The following is a 22,565-nucleotide window of genomic DNA, read 5'->3' as shown; positions in this document are numbered from 1 at the left end:
GTACACACGTTCCCAGGCTGGCCGCGATAGGGGAATCATACGCTTGCCTTGGCTGGTTTCCACAATGATTTGGACAGGGAGATGTTGATATCGGATTCTTGGAGACCTCACCTCGCTTTCGCAACGTCCATGGCTTTCGCTCCGTGTGGACTAGGTACATAAAGGCTGCCGGCCAGTTTCAAAGCCAGTGGTGAACTCTCCTGCCTGTCCAGACTTTCTTGCGGAGGCCAGTTTCCGGGGATCGTCCGAATCCTTCTCTGCGCTATCATGTCTGATTGGTGCTGGGTTGGGGCGACAGTTAAGAAGAGGCCGCTCCACCCCAGATCGTAGCCCGAAACAAGCTTCGCGGAATTCCGTGTGATTGACCAGTCTCTATGTGCCGGCGGAAGATATCATCCTGTTCCATCAACACCCAAAGGACTTGGACATGCTATCAGAAGGCGCTAAGAGCCTAGACAAGCAAACACTTGATACTGTGAAGGCATGTCCCTTACCTGATCTGACGAACCTCCAAAGCCAGCTAAGTTTCCGTGCCTCTGTTCGAGCTTCCCCGCTTTGTGGTTGATTTCGGCCAAACCAGAGGGAGAAGATAGATAAAGCAGTACACCCTTGACTGATGTTGAGTCCTCGACCTTCTGGTAATTATTTCTCGAGTACCTGAGCAACGCTGCAATGGGCGAGCATTGGAGTGACTTGGTGGCGAAGAAACGCGCTGCCGGAGCCAAAGCTATACCCGCAGAATGGCGACTGGCTCCTAGCATCCTAGAATCTGTCAATGCCGACTCTGATATCAGCGTCCTTGAAGTTCCCGCAACCTGTGGCCTTCTCACCCCCAAGGAGCTCGAGATCACCGAAAAGTATGACGCTGTCGATCTGATAGCCAAGATGGCCGCCAAAGAGCTTTCCGCGGTCGAAGTCACTCAAGCCTTCTGCAAAAGAGCTGCTGTCGCTCACCAAGTGGTCAGTACCAAGTGTGTATGTTGAGCTGCTCGATTGCTAAGAGACCAAGACGAACTGCTTGACAGAGATTTTCTTCGATAAGGCTCTCGAAAGAGCCAAGTATCTCGACGATTATCTGAACAGAGAAGGTAAGCCAATGGGGCCATTACATGGGATGCCAATCAGTCTGAAGGTATGGTCCGAAATTTCCCCAGTAGGTTCATTGCTCAATGTCGTGGTCCATAGGATTCCTTCAACCTGAAGGGTACATATTCGACAATCGGTTACGTCTCGTTCATCAAACGACCAGCAGCGGACTTTAACTCACCTTTGGTTGATATCCTTCTTCAGAATGGCGCCGTGCTTTATGTCAAGACCAACCTACCACAGACATTAATGACGGCCGACTCTGAGAACAACGTCTTTGGTCGGGTGCTGGTGAGCGTCATGATTTAGGGTCACAAACACTTGGCTTATCTGCTCCAGAATCCTCACAAGCTGAAGCTCACTGCCGGGGGAAGCAGTGGAGGGGAAGGCGCCCTTGTTGGTATACGAGGCTCAATCCTGGGTGTCGGAACAGACATTGGAGGATCGATCCGAATCCCTGCCTTGTGTTGCGGAACATACGGCTTCAAGCCGTCGGTTGATCGCATTCCTTTTGGTGGCCAGACAAATCCGGTGCTCGATGGCTGGACCGGCATAATGCCAGCAGCAGGACCGTTGGCCACGACAGCCCGCGACTTGCGACTGTTTCTGGAAACCGTCATCAACTCGAAGCCGTGGAACTTGGACTATACCGCTCTTGCTATGCCATGGCATCCCGTTGAAGAAAAAAAGAGTCTAACGATTGGTGTCATCCTCGAATGTCCCACATGGCTTGTCCAGCCACCAATCCTGCGAGCATTGAAGACAGCGGCTGACAAGCTGAAGCAAGCTGGTCACAACATTGTAATGCTGGAAAACTTTCCATCGTTCAAAGAAGCCACAGAGCTATCCTGGAGTTTCTTCGACATCGATAACGAGTGTACCGGATTCAAACATATCGAAGCTTCGGGCGAGCCATGGGTTACCTCTGTCAAGGACTTGTACACGCCACCACCTGAAGGCCGCCGCGACAAGACTCTGGGTGATTTACTGGATATGAATGAGAAGCGTCTCAAGTTCCGAGCTGACTGGTTGAAACTCTTTGTGGCAAACAAGTTGGATGTTATTGTGGCCCCAGGATCGCATAAGACCGCCGTACCTCATGACACCTTCAGGTATCCGCCGTATACAGTCATGTGGAATCTCCTTGCGGTAAGTGAAAAGATCGGCAGTATGCCGGCACGGAATATGTGGCTGATAATCTCGAGCAGTACCCTGCCTGCATTATCCCGTATCTCAAAGCGGACAAGAATTTGGACCTTCCCGATCCAAGAATTCCAGACTGTAGGTGGCCACTGAAGCACGCATTGTGAAGTCTTTAGTCTGACAGATGGCAGATCTTCCAGAGGCTGTGCACAACGCGCCTTGTCACATTCAGGCTATCGCTAGATCTGAGCACGACGAAGAGCTAATGTCTGCCGTGGAGCTGATATCCGCCGCCCTAGGCATCTCGTAAAAGTGAGGACTCAAGAGTCTGTGTAGATGGTGGTGAAGCCGTATTGTGGCTTGAAAGGCACATCCGTATCGAAGGTAGTGTCAAGGTATAAACCTCTGACGAAGTATCTTCGTTCAGTAATCACGATTTCTTTTTGTACGTGTCGACAGCCAGCCACGGGTTCTCAGAACAATCCTCTCGCAATCAGGCCAAGAGAGTTTTCAGGCTTTTGCGAGCAACAAACCAACCTTTCCGCAGCTGGGCGAACAAATTCCGCTCCTCTCTGGCCTGCCGTGCCAGCGACACTTGAGGGACTAGGTTTGTCGCTTGCCACCGATAGGCCAATCTCTCAATGCGGGGAGAAAGCCCACATGGGGCCTAGAATTTTGACTGATTAGACCTCCGTGCCATCCATTGATAAGGACTGAAGATGTCGACTTCAGTTGTTTAGGATGTGCCAAACCTAAACTCTTCCCTGTAGAGGCTCCCTCCCTCGCATTTCAATGGATATCTCAGGCATATTGAGCCGCCCACCATGAAATATTGACATGCATCGAAGCCGCGCAAGTGCATTTTCTGGTGGTATGGCACGTCAATCCAATGCCACGCTGCGGACCAAGACTGGATGTTTGACCTGTGAGTGCAGTTGTATCTGGTGGAGCCAACTGTAGCTAACAGGACTTTAGGCCGCATGCGACGGAAGAAATGCAACGAAGTAAGGCCCAAGTGTGAAAAGTGCATTAAATCCAACCGAGTGTGTACTTGGCCTGCCGAAGACGAGTTGTTCGACCGGCGACATAGGCGAACTTCGAGGTCTCCCGCATCACCGTCGCCGGCTGAGTCGCCAAAAAGCATCACGGTTGTAAGGCGCCTCTCGAGCAGCAGCAAAGACAGCGTAGGCACTGATGCATCACCATTCTTTGTTTGTCGCGAGATCTCTTTCAACTCTGACCTCTTCAATTCGCCCATGCTCAAATCCGACCTTGAAGTTGCTTGTTGTCGCCACTTTCTCGATGGGTTCCTCCCACTACTCATACTGTCCAATACGCATCCAGGCTTCCAGTCCCAGCTGATCCCGGAGATTGTGGGAATGCTTCTGCAATTTGAGGGCATGAAAGACGTTGCGCTGGCTTGTGGTGCGTCACGAATGCATCTTCTCACCGGAAGTGCGCAAATGCATGAGGCCGGACTCAGATACTATGCTCGTGCCGTGTCTGAGGTCAATCGCTCTCTCAGCACCATCGACTGGGGTCGAGATGATTTCAATGACGCCCTGCTAGTGGCCATCATCCATTTATACATCCACGGGGTGAGTTTTCCCTCGTGCATTCGAAAGCGGTCAAAAAAGCTCTGCAGATGACGGAGTCAACTAATCAAGGCTTTATGCGAACAGGTCTTCGATATTGGGACCAACAAAGACATCGGCAAGCATGTCAGGGGAGCAATCCAGCTCATGAAACTCCGATGGACGCATTCGCGAAGACCTCCTATGCCACGCCCGATTCATCGTATCATTTGGGAAAGCATCCTTTATCAAGTCTTTCGCCGGACGGTCAATCGGCCGTTTGCCGTAGATTTTCAGCCCGACTTTGAGTTCTGCGCACGGGCACAAGAGACGCTGCAGTCCTTGACATTTCCGGACGCTTCACCTGCCGACAATAGCCCCGTGATAGGTTTCCCTTTGGCACTCCAAAAGTTGATTATTGAGATTGTCCAAGTCTGCAAAAGCCCAACGAAAGCCGAGCCTGAATTACTAGATGTCCTCGGGCGTGAAATGTCATTTTGGGAGAAGACAATCCTAGAAGAGGGTCATTGCGTCAAGGAATGCGACTCGTGGTCAGTGGGAACAGCTGCCGAACGAGCCCGTATCTTCCACCAACACTCGACCAGCTTGCACATTCTCGCGGCCTCCCTCCTCCTGGACTGGGTATCCAGAGCACATGAGGTGTCGGAGACTACATCTCCGCTTCCACCAGTGGTCTATACATGGCAGGTTCAGAGGGGCCTGGAGATCTTGCAGTGTCCACAAGCCAATGAAGAGTGGTCGAGGTGTTACCTTGGATCGTGGCCAACCTTGATATTTGGCTATGCTGTTGACAAGCCCGAGGACATCGCACTCATCCGACGTGACTTAAGGCAACGGTTCCAACAGCTGTATTCAGGGGAGGAGTTGCTTTTCCTGGAGGAGCTGGAGTCAGTCTGGCGTACGCGGGGGGTTTCGTGAATGGAGGAGTTACGACGAAAACGTTTATCTTGCAGACTGACATGACAGTAGCTTTAACCCGTCATATTTTGATCGGAGTTTTGGGTTGATGTACCTCGTACTCCCTGTTTTGGCGGGAAATTGATGGTGGATGGAACGCGACTGGCGGCGCGCAGACACACCGGGCGCAGGCAAAGGCCCGATGGGCATCAGGGCGCAGTTTGCGCATTTCACCTGTATCACTCGTAACTACTCGGTACACGGCAATCAAATAAACTCGTCACTACCAACCTACTCACCCAGTTCAGCATTCATTACCTGCCTACCTAGGCACCTAGGCTTGCAAACGATCACCTGGCATCGGTCGCCGCTTTGACGGCCAAGCAGTGTTATTACAGAGGCGCCTCGGCAGGCCTCGAAACTGTCCTCGGAGATGCCACAAACAGGGCCCGTCACCCACCCTCCATTCTCCATCGTCCTTTGACCCGCCAGCCCGCCGAGCTGTTGAATCTGATTTGGCTTTCTACCACCCGAACGACCCTTATTCCTCTTAATCGCTCGTCCCTCCATGTGCCTGAGCCAATGGAATCTCGCAACCTTCCTCGCCGCTTGATGAAGATGCCCAGGTGTTGTAGCGGCCAAAGATCGAAATGCATGCTGACAGTTGTTGCCTTAGTAAACCTTCCAGTCCTGTACGATTCTCTCCAAGATGATACAACCTGAGCTCGTCATAGCTGTTGAGATTGCCATATGTTTGTCAGATTCCCAGTCGGTTTCGAAACCGATGTCTATTCTGGTACAAGCGGAAAGCATCGACGGACGCAGCAATATAAAGGAGACATTGGGAAGGTTGATGCTTCTGGTTCCTTAGCACTCTAACCTCCAGTCAAGGCTCAGCTCCCCAACTTGAATGGTTAACCAGAAAAAGAAAATGTCGTTCTTCGAAGCTGCCTCCTGGCACGAGGGAGAAGTTGCGATTCATAAACGAACTCGTATCAGCGGTTATGACAATCCCACATCACCCTTCCTCACGCCTCGGGCGGCGAGCATGATTCAGCGGTACCCCATGATGGCAATAGGGACATTGGATGATCAAGACAGACCCTGGTGCACAGTCTGGGGCTCCGATCATCTGCCAATCGCACAGCCAGTAGCTCAGAGCGTTCTGGGCGTCCGCACGACGGTCGATGCGAGTTTCGACCCCGTGATTCAAGCCATTTACAATGGTAAAGATGACGGGGAAGTGATCCGAGAGGAAGGCAAAACGAGGCTGATGTCCGGGCTAAGTATTCACCTGGAAGAGCGAGGAAGAGTCAAGATGGCTGGCCAAGTCATCGCTGGTGCTCTCACTGCGAACGAACCCGTTGCGCCTATCAGCGTGTCCGACGACGACGCGCTCCTAGGCAAATCAGGCGAAGTACAGCTTGTCGTCAAGATCGATCAAAGCCTCGGAAATTGTCCCAAATATCTCAATAAAAAGCACATCGTTGCTACCGAACCCAAGCCGAGATTATTGTCTTCGTCACCACATCTCACTCAAAAAGCTATCGATTTAGTGCATAAAGCTGACTTGTTCTTTATCGCCTCGGCGCACAAGCACGAGGACATGGACTGTAATCATCGTGGCGGCCCTCCAGGTTTCATTCGTGTGCAGCAACCCGCCAGTCTAGACGAAGGCAGCATCATTGTTTGGCCCGAATACAGTGGGAACAACCTCTACCAAACACTTGGTAATCTGGAAAGCACCCCTCACGCTGGGCTAGTCATTCCTGACTTCGAGTCTGGCGATGTTCTTTATGTAACTGGGGATACTGAGACCCTTGTCGGGGACGCAGCGAGCAAAGTCATTGCCAAAAGCAATCTTGCTGTAAGCCTGAAAGTAACCGGAGCACGCCTTGTTGAAAAGGGGTTGCCTTTCCGTGGCAAGCTGATGGAGGATGCGTCCCAAGGCCGCTCACCATATAACCCCCGTGTGCGATACCTGACCTCGGAGAAAACAGATGCGTTTGGGAAGACCGCTGGTGACGCACCTCCGACGACGGCAAAACTCATCAAGAAAACTAAGATCACTCCTACCATCACCAGATATCGTTTCGCACTGGCTGATCCTGGTGCTTTTGGGCCCTGGAAACCGGGTCAATACGTCGCAATGGACGTGGCAGCCGAGCTGGACATGGGATATTCACACATGCGAGACGACGACCCGACCAGTCTGAATGACGATTATATTCGGACTTTTACTGTCTCATCTATCCCGAACTCTCTTGGACTGCATGGGGAGGAATTCGAGGTCACAGTGCGCGCCGTCGGCCACGTCACCAAATGGCTTGAGTGGCAGCGCGAGGGCATGTGTGAGATTGGCATCCGAGGCTTTGGCGGAGAATTCGCTTTCGAACCAAGTTCCAGGAATGTGTTCATAGCTGCCGGGATTGGCATTACGCCTTTGCTGGGACAGATGGACAGCCTGGATCTCAACAAACTAAAGGTCATATGGAGCGTAGGGATCCGTGATGTCGCATTACCGCTAGACGTCCTCAGCCAGTTTCCCAGTTTGAAAGACTCACTAACAATCTGCCTCACTGGTGACGAGTCACTGTTGGATGAGGAGAATAAGTCACAGCTACAGAACCTGATCGATGCCGGGGTGAAGGTTCTCAGGAGGAGATTGACAAAAGAGGACTTGGTAGTCTTGGAATCGGAAGTTGATAATTGGTATCTATGCACGGCGCCAGCGATGAGAAAGATTGTGCAAGAGTGGATGCCGGGAACGACAATCATCTACGAGAATTTCGACTACTGAGGCGACAGAGGGTTCGTTGCGGTCAGGGAGGATTGTGGTTTCTTGTTCACACATCTCATGTACGACAGTAACGGCAGGAGATAGGAAACAGATCACCATATTAGTTTCTTGGTTGCTTGAGGCCTTCAATAATTCACATTTGTTGCAACATTTCTCCACCTCGTTGCGCGTTGACCCTTTTTGAGCGTTTCGATACGTCTCACCCTTTCTCCTGGATATCTCTCCTACAAGTAAGGACATGGCCGGCAAGCAACGGTTCATAGCTTTCCAACTGCGCCTCCAACCATTAAAATCAGCAGACCGAGTCTTTCAGCACCATTACAGCCACAGGTCGAGACTGATCTACTCACCATCGAGGTCCGTCTTCCCGCCCTGTCCCCGACGCAACATGTCAAGCCAAACGGCCACCACTACCACGACTGCCCAGAACGCAGACGACAAGACGATCTACAAATTGACATTCTACTCGCCGCCGGAGACCACGCAGGCGTGTCTATCGGCCGTCTGGGCCACGGGGGCGGGGACGTGGCCCAACACCCCCACAACCGGGGATAGCCAGAGTCAGGGACTGAGCGACGCCAGCGAGAACAACGAGGAGCCAGCGAAATACACCGACACGGCCTTCATCAGCCGCGGTACGGGGCAATTCAAGCCGTCAGCGGCGGCGAACCCGTACATCGGCCGACCAGGGCAGGTCGAGTACGTCGAAGAAGACCGAGTCGAGGTGGTGGTTGTCGGCACGCAGCGGTGCAAAGACGCCGTACGCGAGCTGAGGAAGGCACATCCGTACGAAGTTGTCGCCTTGTTCGTGGCCAAGTGCGAGGATTTCTGAGTTTCATCTCTGGTCTCTGGTAGCTAAGGGCTAGGGATAGACAAGAAACAAGAGCCTACGACAGCCATGTGGTGTATGGGCATTGTTATGGAGCATGGCAGAAATCTCGAGGGCTTGGAATAATTCGCTCGACATGCACAACAAAGTCTTGACGAGGACAAGGAAACGCAAACAGAAGCCGTAATCACTCAGTTTCTTTTCCGGAAGAGAATTTCCCTTTTGATTTCTTGTGGTATCTAGTTTTCACAACTTTGCCGTCCGGCATACAAGCAGAAAACGAGTAAAAGACCAACGCCCTTTTGCATGTCCGACCTGTTTCTTCCCTAGGCCGAGCACATCTAGATGCTTGTAATCAAGTCCTCAATTCATAACGCTGGTACAAAATTCATGCCAACCCCCCCGACCTACTCACAGCTCGTCGTGTCCCGAGGGCTCGTCATCATCATCTCCATAGTCTGGCATGCCTCCTGCGCCAGCATATAGCTTGCTGCTAATAGGATATGCGACTTGAGACAGCTTCTCGAATTGCTCCTCGAAGTCGTCCTTGTCTGCGGAATCGGCGTTGTCACTGAGCCAGTCTTGCGTCTCCTTGATCGCGTCTAGAAGAGTTTCTTTGTCTTCATCATCGATCTTGCCACCAAGCCCGTCTTCGTCGTGGACTTGGTTCTTCAGTGAAGAGGCATAGTTCTCCAGCTTATTGCGGGCGTCAATCTTGTCCTTGACAGCACGGTCGGCTTCGGCGAACTCTTCGGCCTCTGCGACCATTCGGTCGATTTCCTCTTGCGTGAGGCGTCCCTTGTCGTTCGTGATGGTGATCGACTCTGACTTGCCAGTGCCTTTGTCACCAGCTGAAACCTTGAGGATACCGTTTGCGTCGAGTTCGAAGGAGACTTCGATCTGAGGGACACCACGAGGGGCAGGAGGAATACCGGTGAGTTCAAATTTGCCCAGAAGGTTGTTGTCCTTGGTCATTGCTCGTTCGCCTTCGAAAACCTGGATAAGCACTACAGGCTGGTTGTCCGCTGCTGTAGAGAAGATCTGAGATTTCTTGGTCGGTACGAGGGTGTTTCGGGGAATGAGTTTGGTCATGACACCGCCGGTAGTTTCAATGCCGAGAGTAAGGGGATTGACATCCATCAGAATGAGATCTTCGGTGCCGGTCTCCCCAGAAAGGACACCACCTTGAACGGCTGCACCATATGCTACAGCTTCGTCTGGGTTGATACCCTTGCTTGCCTTCTTGCCACCGAAGAATTCCTCGATCATGGATTGAACCTTGGGGATACGAGTAGATCCACCAATGAGAACGATGTCGTCGACCTCGGATTTCTTGACCTTGGCGTCTTTCAAGACCTGTTCGACGGGCTTGAGTGTCTTCTTGAACAAGTCCATGTTCAACTCCTCGAATTTGGCTCGGGTCAAGGTCTCAGAGAAGTCCTTGCCGTTGTGGAAAGCTTCGATTTCAATTCGAGTAGACATTTGGGAGGACAGAGTTCGCTTGGCCCGCTCGACTTCGCGCTTCAGCTTGCCCATGGTCTTCAGATCCTTGCGGATATCAACATCGTTCTCCTTGTTGAACTTCTTCACAAAGTAATCGATCACTCGCTGGTCGAAATCTTCACCACCGAGATGAGTGTCACCGGCGGTGGCCAAGACCTCGAAAACGCCGTCTTCAATTGAGAGAAGGGAAACGTCGAAAGTGCCACCACCAAGATCGTAGACAATGATCTGGCTCTCCTTGCCCTTCTTGTCAAGGCCGTAGGCGATGGCTGCGGCAGTCGGCTCGTTAACCACACGCAGGACAGTCAATCCGGCGATAGTACCAGCATCCTTGGTAGCTTGTCGCTGAGCGTCATTGAAGTATGCCGGGACTGTGACGACCGCGTGGGTAACTTTCTTGCCCAAGTATGCCTCTGCAACTTCCTTCATCTTGCCCAGAACCATGGCGGAGATTTCTTCGGGTGTGAAGGTCTTTGGTTTGCCGCCAACCTCGACATTGACCACAGGCTTGCCATCTTTGTTGGCTACCTTGAAGGGGAAGTGTTTCAGATCTCGCTGAACGTCCTTGTCCTCGAATTTACGGCCGATCAAACGCCTGAGGAGCCATGTTAGTAAAGTCAAGGTACAAGGAAACAAATCGGAAAGATACTCACTTAATGTCAAAAATCGTTCTGGTGGGATTCGAAGCATATTGATTCTTTGCCGCGTCTCCCACTAACCGTTCTTCATCGGTGAATGCCACGTATGAAGGCGTTATCCGATTTCCCTGGTCGTTCACAATGATCTCGACCTTGCCGTTCTGCATCACACCGACGCAGGAGTATGTTGTACCCAGATCGATACCAATGACGGTGCCATAGTTGCTATCTGAGTCATTCACTGAGGTTTGATCTTGGGCATTTACTCTGCCGATCAAAGCCAAAGGACAGACAAAGATGAGGAGGAGGTAGAAGAGAGTTGTCCACTGTAAAGTAGCGGAAGAGGATCTGTGTGGTCGACGCTGGACGTTACCGGACGCCATCTTGTCGGTAGGGAGAGGGAAAATGAGAGAAGCAAAGGAAAAGAAGAATGATATGTTGTTGTTAGAGTGAGAAAGGTCAAGGAGGATTGGGGTGAGCGGTGGAGGGAAATATTTATTCTAGGGTCGCAGTTATCGATACGCTGTCCTTTTCCACCATCTTCACTGGTGGAAGCTCAGCCCAGGGCAAGGACACTTTGTTTCGCCGCAGTCTCTTCTCCACAGGCGGCCCCATCACTAAGTATTACTACTAAAATGTACTTGCCCCAGCCTTGGCGGTTAAAGGGCGGCTTTTGGACACGCTGTTTTGCCCCTGAATCACTGCCAGCCTGGCCTCTATTCTGTTCTTTGCACATCCAACATGTACCATCCCTTTCCACGCCTCGAGGACATCGTAAAATTTGCTTCTATTTTATCCCCCCAAGCCAGCCACCATGACTCAGAGAATGACACCTTTGGTGCGCAACTAGCGCCACTCGGTACAAAGTGCGACAAGAGCATTTTCTGTTAATATCCCTTGCCACAGCATCAAGCATGAGGTACCTTGCATTGGTCTCCGAGTTTGTTAAATGCGTGTTTGAACGTCATATATCTCTGCTATCCTCGTTATCTTTTCTCGTCCATCATACCTTTTGCCACGGTGATAGAAACTTCATCTCGCGATATACCACCTCCGATTAAACTCACCCTTCGTGCCTCAGCATCTTTGCGCTATGCTCTTAAAATTGAAGGGAGAGCTGTTTATGTAAGCATTCAAGCCCAAACGAACAGTACGTCATTCTTTGGTACGTCGCCCCGCATCGCACTGGCATTTACTGATTAACAACTTTTTGATACTGCCCTGTGAATATTGTGGTAGTACATCGCATGAATCCAACTCGACTGTTCTGTTTTAACCATGGCTGTCTTCCCATTTCATTTCACAGTCCCTCTCTAAGCCTAACCAAAATACTCACTTCCCACCGCGACATGGGCTCCGTGGACACCTCACTGCACCCCCATACATCAGGTCGTGCTGCCCGCTTCGCAGAGGCACATTCCTCCCCAAATCCATTGATCCTCTACGGCGGCTGGTTCTGCCCCTTCGTTCAGCGCAGCTGGATCACTTTGCATGAGAAGAACATTCCGCACCAATACTTCGAGATTAACCCGTACCGCAAAGACCCTGAATTCCTCAAACTAAACCCGCGTGGTTTGGTCCCGACTCTCGCCGTGCCTCTCGACAAAGAGGGCAAGGACCAAAAGCCCTTGTATGAGTCTCTTGTGATCTGCGAGTACTTGGACGAAGTATATAACGACCCTTCTAAGAACGGACCTGATCTGTTGCCGAGAGACGACGCTTATTTGCGTGCAAAATGCCGGATTTGGATCGATCACATTTCAACCAGAATTATTCCCGCCTTCTACCGTTTCATGCAGCATTCCGAGTCGAAATCGTATAGTCTTGATGAAGCTCGGGCGGAATTCCTCAACCACATCAAGACTTTCGTCCAGGCATGTGATTCGCAGGGACCATTCTTCTTGGGTGAGAGATTTAGTCTGGTGGACATTGTGCTCGCGCCTTGGCTGTGCAGAATGTTTCTGTTTGATGTGTACAAGGGCGGGGTTGGTGTGCCCGAGGAAGGGAAGGGTGGCGATGATGAACAGGTATGGGGTCGATGGAGGAGGTGGGCAAAAGCAGTGGGAGAAAGGGAGAGCGTGTTGGATACCTTGAGTGAAAGGGAACAATACATCGAGGCGTACAGGAGGTATGCGGAGGACACCACACAAAGCGAGGTTGCAAAGGCCACGAGGTCTGGAAGAGGACTACCATAGACATGAGGAAAAGGGTAGGAATTATCGACGTGAATGGTTCATGGCTTTTCCTCATCCCAGACTTCTGACTCAGGAATGTGTTTCTTACCCGTTCTCATGCGCTAGAGACGACCTTTTCGTATGCAAGCGTGGCGCAACTCCTCCCCAGTTCCGTTCATATGCCGCTTAAAAGCCCACCTCGAGATCGCTCACAATGTCAAGACCACCCACCACGGTCTGGTCTACCTCTTACCCTCGCCTCTTAGATCGCCACCAAGCCCGTAACCTCTAATCTTCTCCCACTCGACTTTCTGCCGCGTGACGGGCAACTGCCGCCGCAACGCCTTGAAGCTCGTCTCATTCATGCCCACGATCGTCCTGTTCACCTCTTCCTGGTACTGTTTCTCGATTGCGGCAATCTTCCTCACCACACTGTCACCACTGCCTCCGCCGTCGACGGACACGTTGGCAAAATCCTTCTTGGTTGACATGGCGACGTTGCCGTCTTCATAGTAGTGTACGTCGACCCGGATGCTGCCGGACAGGGTGTTGGAGGAAGGGTGGTAGAGGACGGCGGTCCTCCAGCGGCCGCTGAGGAAGTTCTTGGGAGAGGCTTTCAGGGAGGATATCAGAATCGCGACCTGCGAGTCATCGGGCGTGGCGCAGACGGTGAACGCAGACGGCGAGGACGTCGGCGGGTAGTGTTCTGCAAAGTGGCTGGACAGGTGTTTCGAGATGGATGAGACGAGGTCGCTGTGTTTTGTGTCGTGGGTGTAGGATTGAGGGGATGACGCCTTGGAGGTCGTGTGGTCGAACGAGAAGGACGTTGAGGATTGCGCGTCGTAGTATTGCCCTGACGAGAGCTTGTTGTAGGATGATATTAGAACCTATAAAACCGCCCCGGCTTGTGGTCAGCTTGGTCATTGAGGCAATGGAGGGTTGTCGCCCAGGCAGTTCAATATTTCTCCTGTGCTGGGGATGGAAGAAGGTCATAAGTATCTCGTACATAATCGCTCGCCCCAGGGAGCTTCACAGCCACCATCTGTTCTTCATTGTACTTTTCGAATGCAGGCTTCAGCTTTGAGATCAGCGTCGGGTCGTTGTCGGAAGTGAGGGACTTGATGTCCTTGATCACATCTTGGAGTTCTCCAGAGGGCGCACCCTCAATGAATGACGAGGTGATGTTTACAGTCGAGCCCATAGCCGGTGGAATGAATTGAAGTTGTAAGATATGGTCCGCGTCAACAGGGCTTTGCGTTGCGTTCGTAACAGATGGTATAGGCTGGTGGTGGAGGGGTGCAGCTTGTGAGGGTCGTGCCGTTGCGGGCAGAAACTCGGTGTGTCAGACGCCGACAGGAAATCTTTAGATGCGGAGCCTCCAGGCAGGGCTAGCCGATTGTTAGAGAACAGAAGCTACGGGGTTTGAATTTTGAGGTTTGTAAGGTGATAATATGTTGTTGCTTCGAGTGAAGCAAGGAACAAGGCATGAACGGCAATTGAACTCGAGTATCATGATACATTGTCCAGAGATGAAAAGCAACCACCACGTCCTGGCCCACTCCATGCCATGTCACGTCGGTCCCCCCCAGACGCCTCGCTAGCCACAGATCAATTTGTAAAAAAAAAAAAGATGAAAGAGACAAAGAGAGGAGGTCTAGTCAATGCTCATGCTCATTATGCCTTCATTCGTCTCGGTCATACCTTGCAACCCAATTTTTTTTGTCCCATTATGACTGCTGCCGCTGTTGCTGCGATCGCCATGGCTATGTCCGGAGCCCTTGGGTGGCAGTTTAGACCATGCCTTGTCGCTTGTCAACACGGGGCTTTGCGACAAGATAGGGCTGCTTTGGACGCTCATGCCAGGCGACACAGCTCTGCGTTTGGTGTATGATGGATCGAAATCCTCTTCGCGGCGTCGCTTGTTGTTGACCCTTCGGGCGACATCCCCCGCAGTAGGCGGGAGAGAGGCCAAGGGAGTGGTCGACCTGGATCTAGATCGGTTGAAATGCTTCAGGGCAGGGTTGTCGACGATTGAGGAGCTAGGAGTATCCATCATATCATCGCTGATGGCGGAGGAACTTTCGCGGGGTCGTAAAGATGGTGGAGGGGTTCGGTAGCGGTCGTCGAATCCATTCCAAAACCCTATTCCGGCGGAGTTCCTCTCGGCCTGTCGACTGAAGCTATCAGGAGGGAGTAGACCTTTGTTGTCCATCATCATGTCTTCTATCGATTCCTCTATCGGCTCTGCTGTAAAGTTGTTGTTCTGATGGGCAGGGATCGATGGCGACCTAGGCTGTGGAGCGGTCGGCTCATTTTCGTGTACCTGGCGAATGACTTCTGCCTCGCGTCGCGCTTCACTCTCGATCGGGGCGGCGTCTTCCAACAGCTGTGCACGAATTCGAGCAAAGCCTTTTGTCTTAGGGAGTAGATTGCCTCTGCGCGTGACAGCTCGGCGAATGACCTTTCTTGGGTCGTCGCCATTTGCACCATCCATGTCTGACAGAGATTGGCCGCCAGTCGTTCTCACGGTGTTGTTGTCTTCGCTGTCTGACAGATGCAGGTCGTTGGTACCCAGACTTAGACTTTCACGCCGAGACTGGACTTGTTGCCTGGTTAGACCAGTCCCAAAGTAACTGCCACCCCCATTCTCAACACTTTTCAAAATGCCGGGTGACAATGGTCCCGGTGACGGCTTGGAACTGTTCATGCTCACGCTGCTAGAGCTATGTTGACTCTTGCCCTTCCGCGTACGAGCTCTCCTAAAACTCAACAGATTGGGCTGAAAACTCATAAGACTGGCTTGTGCCGGCGACGGTTGATTGCCCATCCATTCCATTCCGGGGCTATTCACCCAGCCTGGCATCGGCCCCGGGTTCAACCTTGACGCCGCAGGTGTATTCAAAATGGCTTCATCCACATCACGATCGATGGCCATGTCGTCTGAAGAGGTGTCAGAATCAGAATCAGAATCCGAGCCCATCATATTGACGGAACTGACAGAGCTGGACAAGTTTGTTCTGTCGTTTGACAAGGACCACAAAGCATTCGACTGATTGCTCGGTGAGTCAAGCACGGTATTTCCGAGACTTCTCCTCTGGGGTATTTGTATTCCTCTTCCTGTGATGGGCGATGCATCCGGAGACGCTTCTGCCAGCGTAGAATGGTGTAAATTCGTACATGCTCTTGTATAATCGAGTCCTCGCGATCTCCTCGGAAGCATGGACGAGGGTGATCCATAGACATAGGACGAGTCTAGTTTTGGCGATAGCGGGATTCGTGGTATCGTGGGACCTGTGCTTGCTCCAGCGGCGTCTTTAAGCGGCATATGGAGAGATAGACCTCGAGTATGCATCGGAGGACGAGAGGGTGTTGTGGGAGTTGTAATAGCCGAGTCATCCTTGGATATTCGTCGCAAAGGTTCTCGAAAGGCTGGCGATGGAGATAGAACGGGCTTAGGAGCGTCCGAGAGAGACCGTGGTTTTGGGGAGCCCCTGGTGGAGAGTCTGGAGGATCGTGGAGTGCGTTCGCCTTCGCTCTGTTCAATCTGTTGTGTGAGGTTCGACTTGGTTGGGGAGAGGCCCAGCCCAATTGGAGCCGGATGGATGCTGGCAGAAGACATTGCTAAAAGCTAGACGCGCTATCGAACCATGACAGTGATGTCGAGATGAAGCATGTCGCGTATATCAATGGCGATTTCACATTTTCGACAGATGAGCGCGGAGAAGTCGAGACAAGAATTCAATGATGCACCTTCGTCGGATGCTGACCTTGGTCGCTTGTAGTCGAAGACTGTGCTTGACCACGAGTTTACCTCACCTCGAGATTGCGTGAGAGAGAGGAACAGGGTTTCGACGGCGCACCTTCGCAGTTGAGCCCGAAATAGGATTATGGGCGTGCCGCTATATTCTGTTGAACCCCGCTCTTCCCAGACACTGAGCCACTGGCCCATCAGGGGCGCCACGAAGCACTAAGGGCACGCTGAAGACGGCCTCTACTACTCGGAGTAGTTCTTAGAGGGAGGAGTACTTGGTACAAGTGGGTATAGAAGCAGCCTCTGCTCGGTAACGAGCGTGCACCGATTTTGGACACTCGCACATGCTCCTTGTTTGGGGCACCACTGGGTAGATCGACCTGCGCCTTTGAGTTTCCCCTTCGTCAATGGGTGCCCTTGAGTCCTTCTAATGCTCCATTCCTAGTCAATCACATGAAAAAGTAAATACGACAGACTCTACTCTCATATCCTCCAGAGAGGGCAGTATACATAGGCCAGGTCAATAGAAACCTATCCGCCTATTTAAAGCGGCACGACATATGATGTCTAAGTAGTTTCGGTTACAGTGTTTCACCACCTTGCCGCTCTTAGCATTGGCTCAGATAGCCCCTCTCTATGGTTTGGGGCCTACTCACGACGTCGCAATTCCTCTCTCGAGCCTACACGGTTATTTAACACGACCAAGTTCACCTAAAATCTTCCCTTTTACACTGAAATAGAGTTGGAACGGAAGTGTAAAGACAGGAAATACTCACATGACGAAAACCCTCGGACGACATCATTGAACTCGAGCCCTGGCGCCCTGGTTGATCGATCAATCCCTTGTCAGTTAATAATCTCCACCCCGCGACTAACTCGGATATCTGGCCACAGATTTCCATTCACTACCTCAAAAGACCAACCCGCGGTGTCGACCTCATGCTCTCATCTCCATAATAAACCTTCCCGCCTGTTCCATCAGTCATCATTATGTCGAACCGTCGAGTAAAGTCTTTGGCGTTGGATGAAGACGACTATGATGATTTCGAGGACTATGAAGACCAGTATGGAGATGATGGCGGCGACAACGAGCTTTCTGCGGAGGACAAGGAACAGATGCAGCAGGGTACCAGAAAAGTGCGTGCAGCTCTAGGGCCAGGATGTCCCATCACAGACAACGACATCCAGGAGGCACTGTGGCATTATTATTATGACGTTGAAAAATCCGTCACGTATCTGAAAAGTGAGAGATTTTGCGCACTGCTCAAACTTGTGGAAAACTCACCCCCATAGACAAACAGAAGCCTCCCGTTGCCCCAAAGAAGCAGACGCCGGGCTCAAAGAGTAAGCTTGCTCTTCTTTGCCTCTCGCCTACGTCGCTTTCACGTCGTGGTGGTCATGATAGCTTAGGACCACACCATCTCGAAAAGGATACTGATAAGCACGAAGATCCTGCCGGCTTCTTCACTTGCTCTAACTCGTTCTCTACGACGGATTTCTTCAGAGACTGCCCATGGTTGCATGTTCCTGAACACCGGAGGGCAGAGATCATAATCACACCGCTCTATCCCCGCGGTCGCCTGCTGGGTGGTACTTCAAATACTGGCAAGATGTCTAAACTAGCGGCACTTGCCGCGAAGCGCAGGCAGAAAGAAAGTGAGAAACTTGACGCTCAGAGCATGGCCGACACTGGATCTCAGCAGGATTACCTCTCTAGCTTGAATAAACTTCGGATCAGTCGGTCGACCAAAGCAATGTCTGAAGCAACCGATGCGTCGCACTCCTCGCCAACATACCCTCGGCTTCAGTCACCAAAAATGGATCACAGGAATGACCAGAGCATCCGAGCAGAAAACAAGCAGACAACTTCAGAAGGGATATCAGATGTCTCGCTTGCGGTCAACCAGCATCTCCGCGCTGGACCCTCGGCTTTTGCCAGCATCATGACCAGCCGCGACGCTGATACACGTCACCCATCATCAAGCGACTTTTTCTCCGTTGGTGCAAATGCTAAATCTTTCAACTTTGCAGAACCGAGTCCGGACGACATTGTGACCAAGGCGCAGACTGCAAAAGGTCGGGGATGAGGCCAATAGAAATGAAAAGGGGCTAACCTCCTCGTTGTTGCAGCCGCCACGTCGGCCGCTTCCAAAGCCAAGGATACGAATCGAGCAAAATCAGCTGTGACTGGAGGCATACGCGAACTGTCCATCCAAGATACTCTTAAGATCAAGAGCAAGAATATCAATGTGCTCGCAGAATATCGACGAAGTCACCGGAAAAATGCAGCAAACTTCGTAGTTATCGGTAAGCAGTTCCTCGATGGCTACTTTGTAAGAATACACTGACTGCCCAAGGCCATGTCGATGCAGGCAAAAGTACTCTTATGGGTAGGCTGCTGTTTGACCTGAAAGCAGTCGATCAAAGAACCCTGGACAAGTATCGACAAGAAGCGGAGCGTATTGGTAAGGGCTCATTTGCCTTTGCATGGGTTTTAGATCAGGGGTCAGAAGAAAGAGCCAGAGGCGTGACCATCGACATAGCCACCAATAAGTTCGAGACCGAAAAGACTTCCTTCACTATCCTGGACGCCCCAGGCCACCGAGATTTCGTGCCGAATATGATTGCAGGAGCTAGTCAGGCCGATTTTGCAGTCCTCGTCATCGACGCCTCCACGGGAAATTTCGAGTCTGGATTGAGGGGACAGACCAAAGAACACGCTCTCCTGGTCAGGTCCGTTGGTGTCCAGCGAATCATAGTTGCCGTGAACAAGATGGATGTCGCGGGATGGTCTGAAGAACGGTTCAATGAAATTCGTCTACAGATGACGGCCTTCTTGAGCAGCGCGGGGTTTCAGCCAAAGAACGTGACATTCGTCCCTTGCTCTGGCCTCGAAGGTGAAAACATTCTGGTTAGAGCTTCGGATCCGAGGTCGTCATGGTATACCGGGACAACGTTGGTTGAAGAGCTAGACAAGGCGGAGCCATCGACCCACGCCTTGGACAAACCCTTGCGGATGACTATCAACGATGTCTTTCGAGGTGGTGTGCAGAATCCCCTGTCTGTGTCAGGTCGACTGGAGGCGGGCACCATCCAGATCGGTGAACAAGTGGTCATCATGCCAAGTGGTGAAAATGCCCAGATTAGGAACTTGGAGGTCGACGAGGAACCCCAGGAGTGGGCAGTGGCGGGACAAAACGTGGTCCTCAATCTGTCCGACATAGACCCCATACACCTGAAATCAGGAGACGTCCTCTGCAGCCCCTTGTCGCCGATCCGGAACATTTCCGAATTCAAAGCGAAGATACTTGCATTCGATCACCTCACCCCGATGAGCGTCGACGTACACAAGGGACGCTTACACGTGCCTGGTCGAATCAGTCAGCTCGTCGGTGTCCTGGACAAAGCATCGGGCACAATAACGAAAAAGAAGCCCAAAATCGTCCAACCGGGAAGTGTTGTGCGAGTGGTTGTACGCCTAGACCAAGTGGTGCCCTTGGAACCGCCTTCAAGGATCGTGCTCCGAGCAAATGGCGAAACTGTGGGGGCGGGCCTAATCGAATACGAGTAATCGATGCAATCCACCCACGAGGCTGTCCCCAGATACCACGTCACTAACAAAGGGAGTCAATTTTGGCTCGTTCTGAAGGTTCTCGCTCAAGATTGAGGGCGCCACTAAGCGTCCCGGTCCCACAAAGTTTACGAGCACTCGGTGCTACAAAGGAGAGTACTTACCCTCTGGGGTTCCCCTCTTCCTATTCCGTCATGTTCGGGGCCAAAAGTCGTTGGCGTATAGGATACAGTGCCGAAATCTCTGGCCTAGCGCAAATCTGAAACCGAACATTGAAATTCGTGGGAGAAACATCATCCTTCGCGCCCCGCTCTTGAGAGCCTCGTTATTCGCCCGAGAGCATTTGCGTGGACGGAGCAGAGGCTGAGCGTCCCTGGCAGTACGGTCGTCGATACCAGGGTCATTGTGGTCTGAGACGTTCGGTGGGCAGGGGGGCTGATATGATTCTTCCTTCATTTTACCATGGTACATGTGCTTCAGTGTGGCATGTCTCTGTCAAAGGAGGTGGAGGAGCGTCCTTGAGTACAAAATGGCCCTTCTCGCCCTCTTTCTGTGGTATTTTGTCTTCCACAAGCACTTTGTTCTTCTCATCACCGGCACTCAAAGAGGCCTTTCCTTCGTTTTTTCTTAAGCGGCGCAGTGCGCACGTCCATTCGTTCTCAATCTATTCAGTCATTCGTTTTCGCTGCCCAGACTCTCGATACGAGTTTCGATAACCGAAAGTTTGAAATCTGCGGCTGCTGCTGCTACAGATACTGTCTCGAGTTACTCGTCCAGCCTTGTTAACCCAAACTCTTTTCCAACGACATGGCTGCAGCATTTATCCTTTCAGGGTTGGCCCTGGTGGGCATGGCTCAGGCCCATATTGCGGCATTTGCGAAGGGCATGTACTGCGAGAACGGCACAGACCCTGCCAACCCGAATCCCAACTCCAATGCCCCCGTCTCGCCATTGTACAACCTTACTCAGGAACAATGGTGGTTTCAACACGATCGAGGATGTGATGCTGTCCCTCCGCCTCCTGGAGTGTTCCTCGAGCTACCTGCCGGCGGCTCCTTCGACGTCGAGCTGGCCGACAACCAAGCCTTTACAACTCTGTCCTGGGGTGGTTCAAAGACTTCCGAATGGCCAGATGGGGGCGATCACCCAGAGGACTGGAACGGTGGCGGTATCGGCGAGGGCTGTATCCAAGACGGAGGTTACATGCACGTTCAGAACCAGAGCATGGCCCAAGGCACTGCCTTTGCTATTGCCTACGAGAGTGATCTGACCGCCATCACGATGGAGGATCTGGTTGTGTTTTCTGTTCTTGAGCACACTCCCTGGAAACGAGCAGCAACCTACCAGGTTCCAGCGGCAATGCCTGCATGCCCTGAAGGCGGATGTGTGAGTTCTTTTTGCATCGTATCAGAATGAGTGCGGCTAACAAATTCTTTTCAGACTTGTGCTTGGCTTTGGGTGCCTCATGGATGTGGACAGCCCAATATCTATATGCAAGGCTTCAAGTGCATGGTCACTGGTGCCACATCCACAACTCCCCTCGCAAAGGCCAAACCACCCGTCATGTGCGATACCGATCCTTCCGAATGCGCCCCAGGAGCAAAGCAAATGATCGTGTGGAACCAGCTGACAGGAAACAACGTTGTGACGAAACTCTCACAAACGCCGGCTTACAATGCACGTAACGGGTTCAAGCCAGGTCCACAGGATGACATCTTCGAGGGCGGTGCCTCTGCGCCTGAAGGACCGACATCATCCTCGACGACTGCCTCCAGTTCTGCTTCCAGCACAATCTTCATCTCGGCTACCGCCCCTGCAGAAACACATGTTCAATCCGTCTCGTCGACAACTAGCGCAGCTGGCACCTGGAGCTCTGAATCTCGACCGGTAGTCCTGCCCACCTCGAGCTTCTTCTCCCTACCATCCGCGTCGACCACCTTGGCGACAGTTGTGAAGGCAGCCTCAACGACAACCAACGCGGCTTCCGCGCCCACCCCTGTTGCACCTCTGTCCTCCCATACCATTGGCTGGGGCGGTCCTTCTGGGGAAAGCCCGGAAACGGTTACTGTTTCCGTGACTGTGACTGTTTCCGCTGGCGACTCCATGCCTACTGGCTTGAAGCACTTCAAGGGGTGCTGGGTCGAGGACGACGAGTAGAAGGACAGGAGGAACTTCATCATCCCGAGCAGCGACCACTGTTGGAAGAAACGGGAGTATTGCCCTTTGGGTCACCACGGTCACTAAGAGCTTGAGCTCTTGACCTTTGTATTTATATTCATATCATATCTAGCAATTTTCTCGCATACTCCCAAGAAGGAGAAACAGACACAATTTCTCTCGATCCGTTTCGTTTCTCTACATCGATGGTATGGCTCGCTCCCTGCTCGATGGCGCTGACATGACCACAACAGCTCCAACGCAACATCGGCTTCTCCTATGCTGGCCGAAACAGAGTTGGGAATCTGTCCCAGCTCTGGGATATCAGATTTTGTTGATGAAGACCTGGCAAGGTACTAAAAAGGGCGCTCTCTGATCTCATACGGCCTCCTACGGCCCGCCATGGCCAACATTCCATTCC

At 52.0% G+C, this 22,565-nt stretch overlaps 10 protein-coding genes across 10 annotated transcripts; 7 read left to right on the top strand and 3 right to left on the bottom strand.

The window, feature by feature from the left end:
* Window positions 1–672: 672 nt before the first annotated feature.
* On the top strand, window positions 673–2,539 carry AYO21_05206 (hypothetical protein; the record flags this gene model as incomplete). Its single annotated transcript, XM_022655176.1, has 6 exons — window positions 673–964; window positions 1,026–1,132; window positions 1,186–1,377; window positions 1,426–2,235; window positions 2,295–2,367; window positions 2,421–2,539. The coding sequence occupies 6 exons, from the start codon at window positions 673–675 to the stop codon at window positions 2,537–2,539; spliced, it is 1,593 nt and encodes a 530-aa protein (XP_022512457.1).
* A 563-nt stretch (window positions 2,540–3,102) lies between these two features.
* On the top strand, window positions 3,103–4,742 carry AYO21_05205 (hypothetical protein; the record flags this gene model as incomplete). Its single annotated transcript, XM_022655175.1, has 3 exons — window positions 3,103–3,154; window positions 3,205–3,827; window positions 3,912–4,742. 3 exons carry the CDS (start codon window positions 3,103–3,105, stop codon window positions 4,740–4,742), a joined length of 1,506 nt encoding a protein of 501 aa, XP_022512456.1.
* A 910-nt stretch (window positions 4,743–5,652) lies between these two features.
* On the top strand, window positions 5,653–7,521 carry AYO21_05204 (hypothetical protein; the record flags this gene model as incomplete). The annotated part of the gene is made up of 1 exon (XM_022655174.1): window positions 5,653–7,521. The coding sequence occupies one exon, from the start codon at window positions 5,653–5,655 to the stop codon at window positions 7,519–7,521; it is 1,869 nt and encodes a 622-aa protein (XP_022512455.1).
* A 388-nt stretch (window positions 7,522–7,909) lies between these two features.
* Window positions 7,910–8,353, top strand: AYO21_05203 (hypothetical protein; the record flags this gene model as incomplete). Its single annotated transcript, XM_022655173.1, has 1 exon — window positions 7,910–8,353. One exon carries the CDS (start codon window positions 7,910–7,912, stop codon window positions 8,351–8,353), a length of 444 nt encoding a protein of 147 aa, XP_022512454.1.
* A 408-nt stretch (window positions 8,354–8,761) lies between these two features.
* Window positions 8,762–10,874, bottom strand: AYO21_05202 (chaperone DnaK; the record flags this gene model as incomplete). The annotated part of the gene is made up of 2 exons (XM_022655172.1): window positions 8,762–10,448; window positions 10,507–10,874. The coding sequence occupies 2 exons, from the start codon at window positions 10,872–10,874 to the stop codon at window positions 8,762–8,764; spliced, it is 2,055 nt and encodes a 684-aa protein (XP_022512453.1).
* A 966-nt stretch (window positions 10,875–11,840) lies between these two features.
* AYO21_05201 (hypothetical protein) lies at window positions 11,841–12,686 on the top strand (the record flags this gene model as incomplete). Its single annotated transcript, XM_022655171.1, has 1 exon — window positions 11,841–12,686. The coding sequence occupies one exon, from the start codon at window positions 11,841–11,843 to the stop codon at window positions 12,684–12,686; it is 846 nt and encodes a 281-aa protein (XP_022512452.1).
* Window positions 12,687–12,907: 221 nt separating this feature from the next.
* On the bottom strand, window positions 12,908–13,866 carry AYO21_05200 (hypothetical protein; the record flags this gene model as incomplete). Its single annotated transcript, XM_022655170.1, has 2 exons — window positions 12,908–13,552; window positions 13,672–13,866. The coding sequence occupies 2 exons, from the start codon at window positions 13,864–13,866 to the stop codon at window positions 12,908–12,910; spliced, it is 840 nt and encodes a 279-aa protein (XP_022512451.1).
* A 453-nt stretch (window positions 13,867–14,319) lies between these two features.
* Window positions 14,320–16,284, bottom strand: AYO21_05199 (hypothetical protein; the record flags this gene model as incomplete). Its single annotated transcript, XM_022655169.1, has 1 exon — window positions 14,320–16,284. The coding sequence occupies one exon, from the start codon at window positions 16,282–16,284 to the stop codon at window positions 14,320–14,322; it is 1,965 nt and encodes a 654-aa protein (XP_022512450.1).
* Window positions 16,285–17,406: 1,122 nt separating this feature from the next.
* Window positions 17,407–19,987, top strand: AYO21_05198 (translation elongation factor Tu; the record flags this gene model as incomplete). The annotated part of the gene is made up of 4 exons (XM_022655168.1): window positions 17,407–17,659; window positions 17,710–18,492; window positions 18,547–18,723; window positions 18,774–19,987. 4 exons carry the CDS (start codon window positions 17,407–17,409, stop codon window positions 19,985–19,987), a joined length of 2,427 nt encoding a protein of 808 aa, XP_022512449.1.
* Window positions 19,988–20,794: 807 nt separating this feature from the next.
* On the top strand, window positions 20,795–22,144 carry AYO21_05197 (hypothetical protein; the record flags this gene model as incomplete). Its single annotated transcript, XM_022655167.1, has 2 exons — window positions 20,795–21,373; window positions 21,467–22,144. The coding sequence occupies 2 exons, from the start codon at window positions 20,795–20,797 to the stop codon at window positions 22,142–22,144; spliced, it is 1,257 nt and encodes a 418-aa protein (XP_022512448.1).
* Window positions 22,145–22,565: the final 421 nt, after the last annotated feature.

Source organism: Fonsecaea monophora (genome assembly GCF_001642475.1).
Source record: "Fonsecaea monophora strain CBS 269.37 chromosome Unknown Scaff32, whole genome shotgun sequence".
Lineage (NCBI taxonomy): Eukaryota > Fungi > Ascomycota > Eurotiomycetes > Chaetothyriales > Herpotrichiellaceae > Fonsecaea > Fonsecaea monophora.
This window is presented reverse-complemented; position numbering and strand designations above follow the sequence as displayed.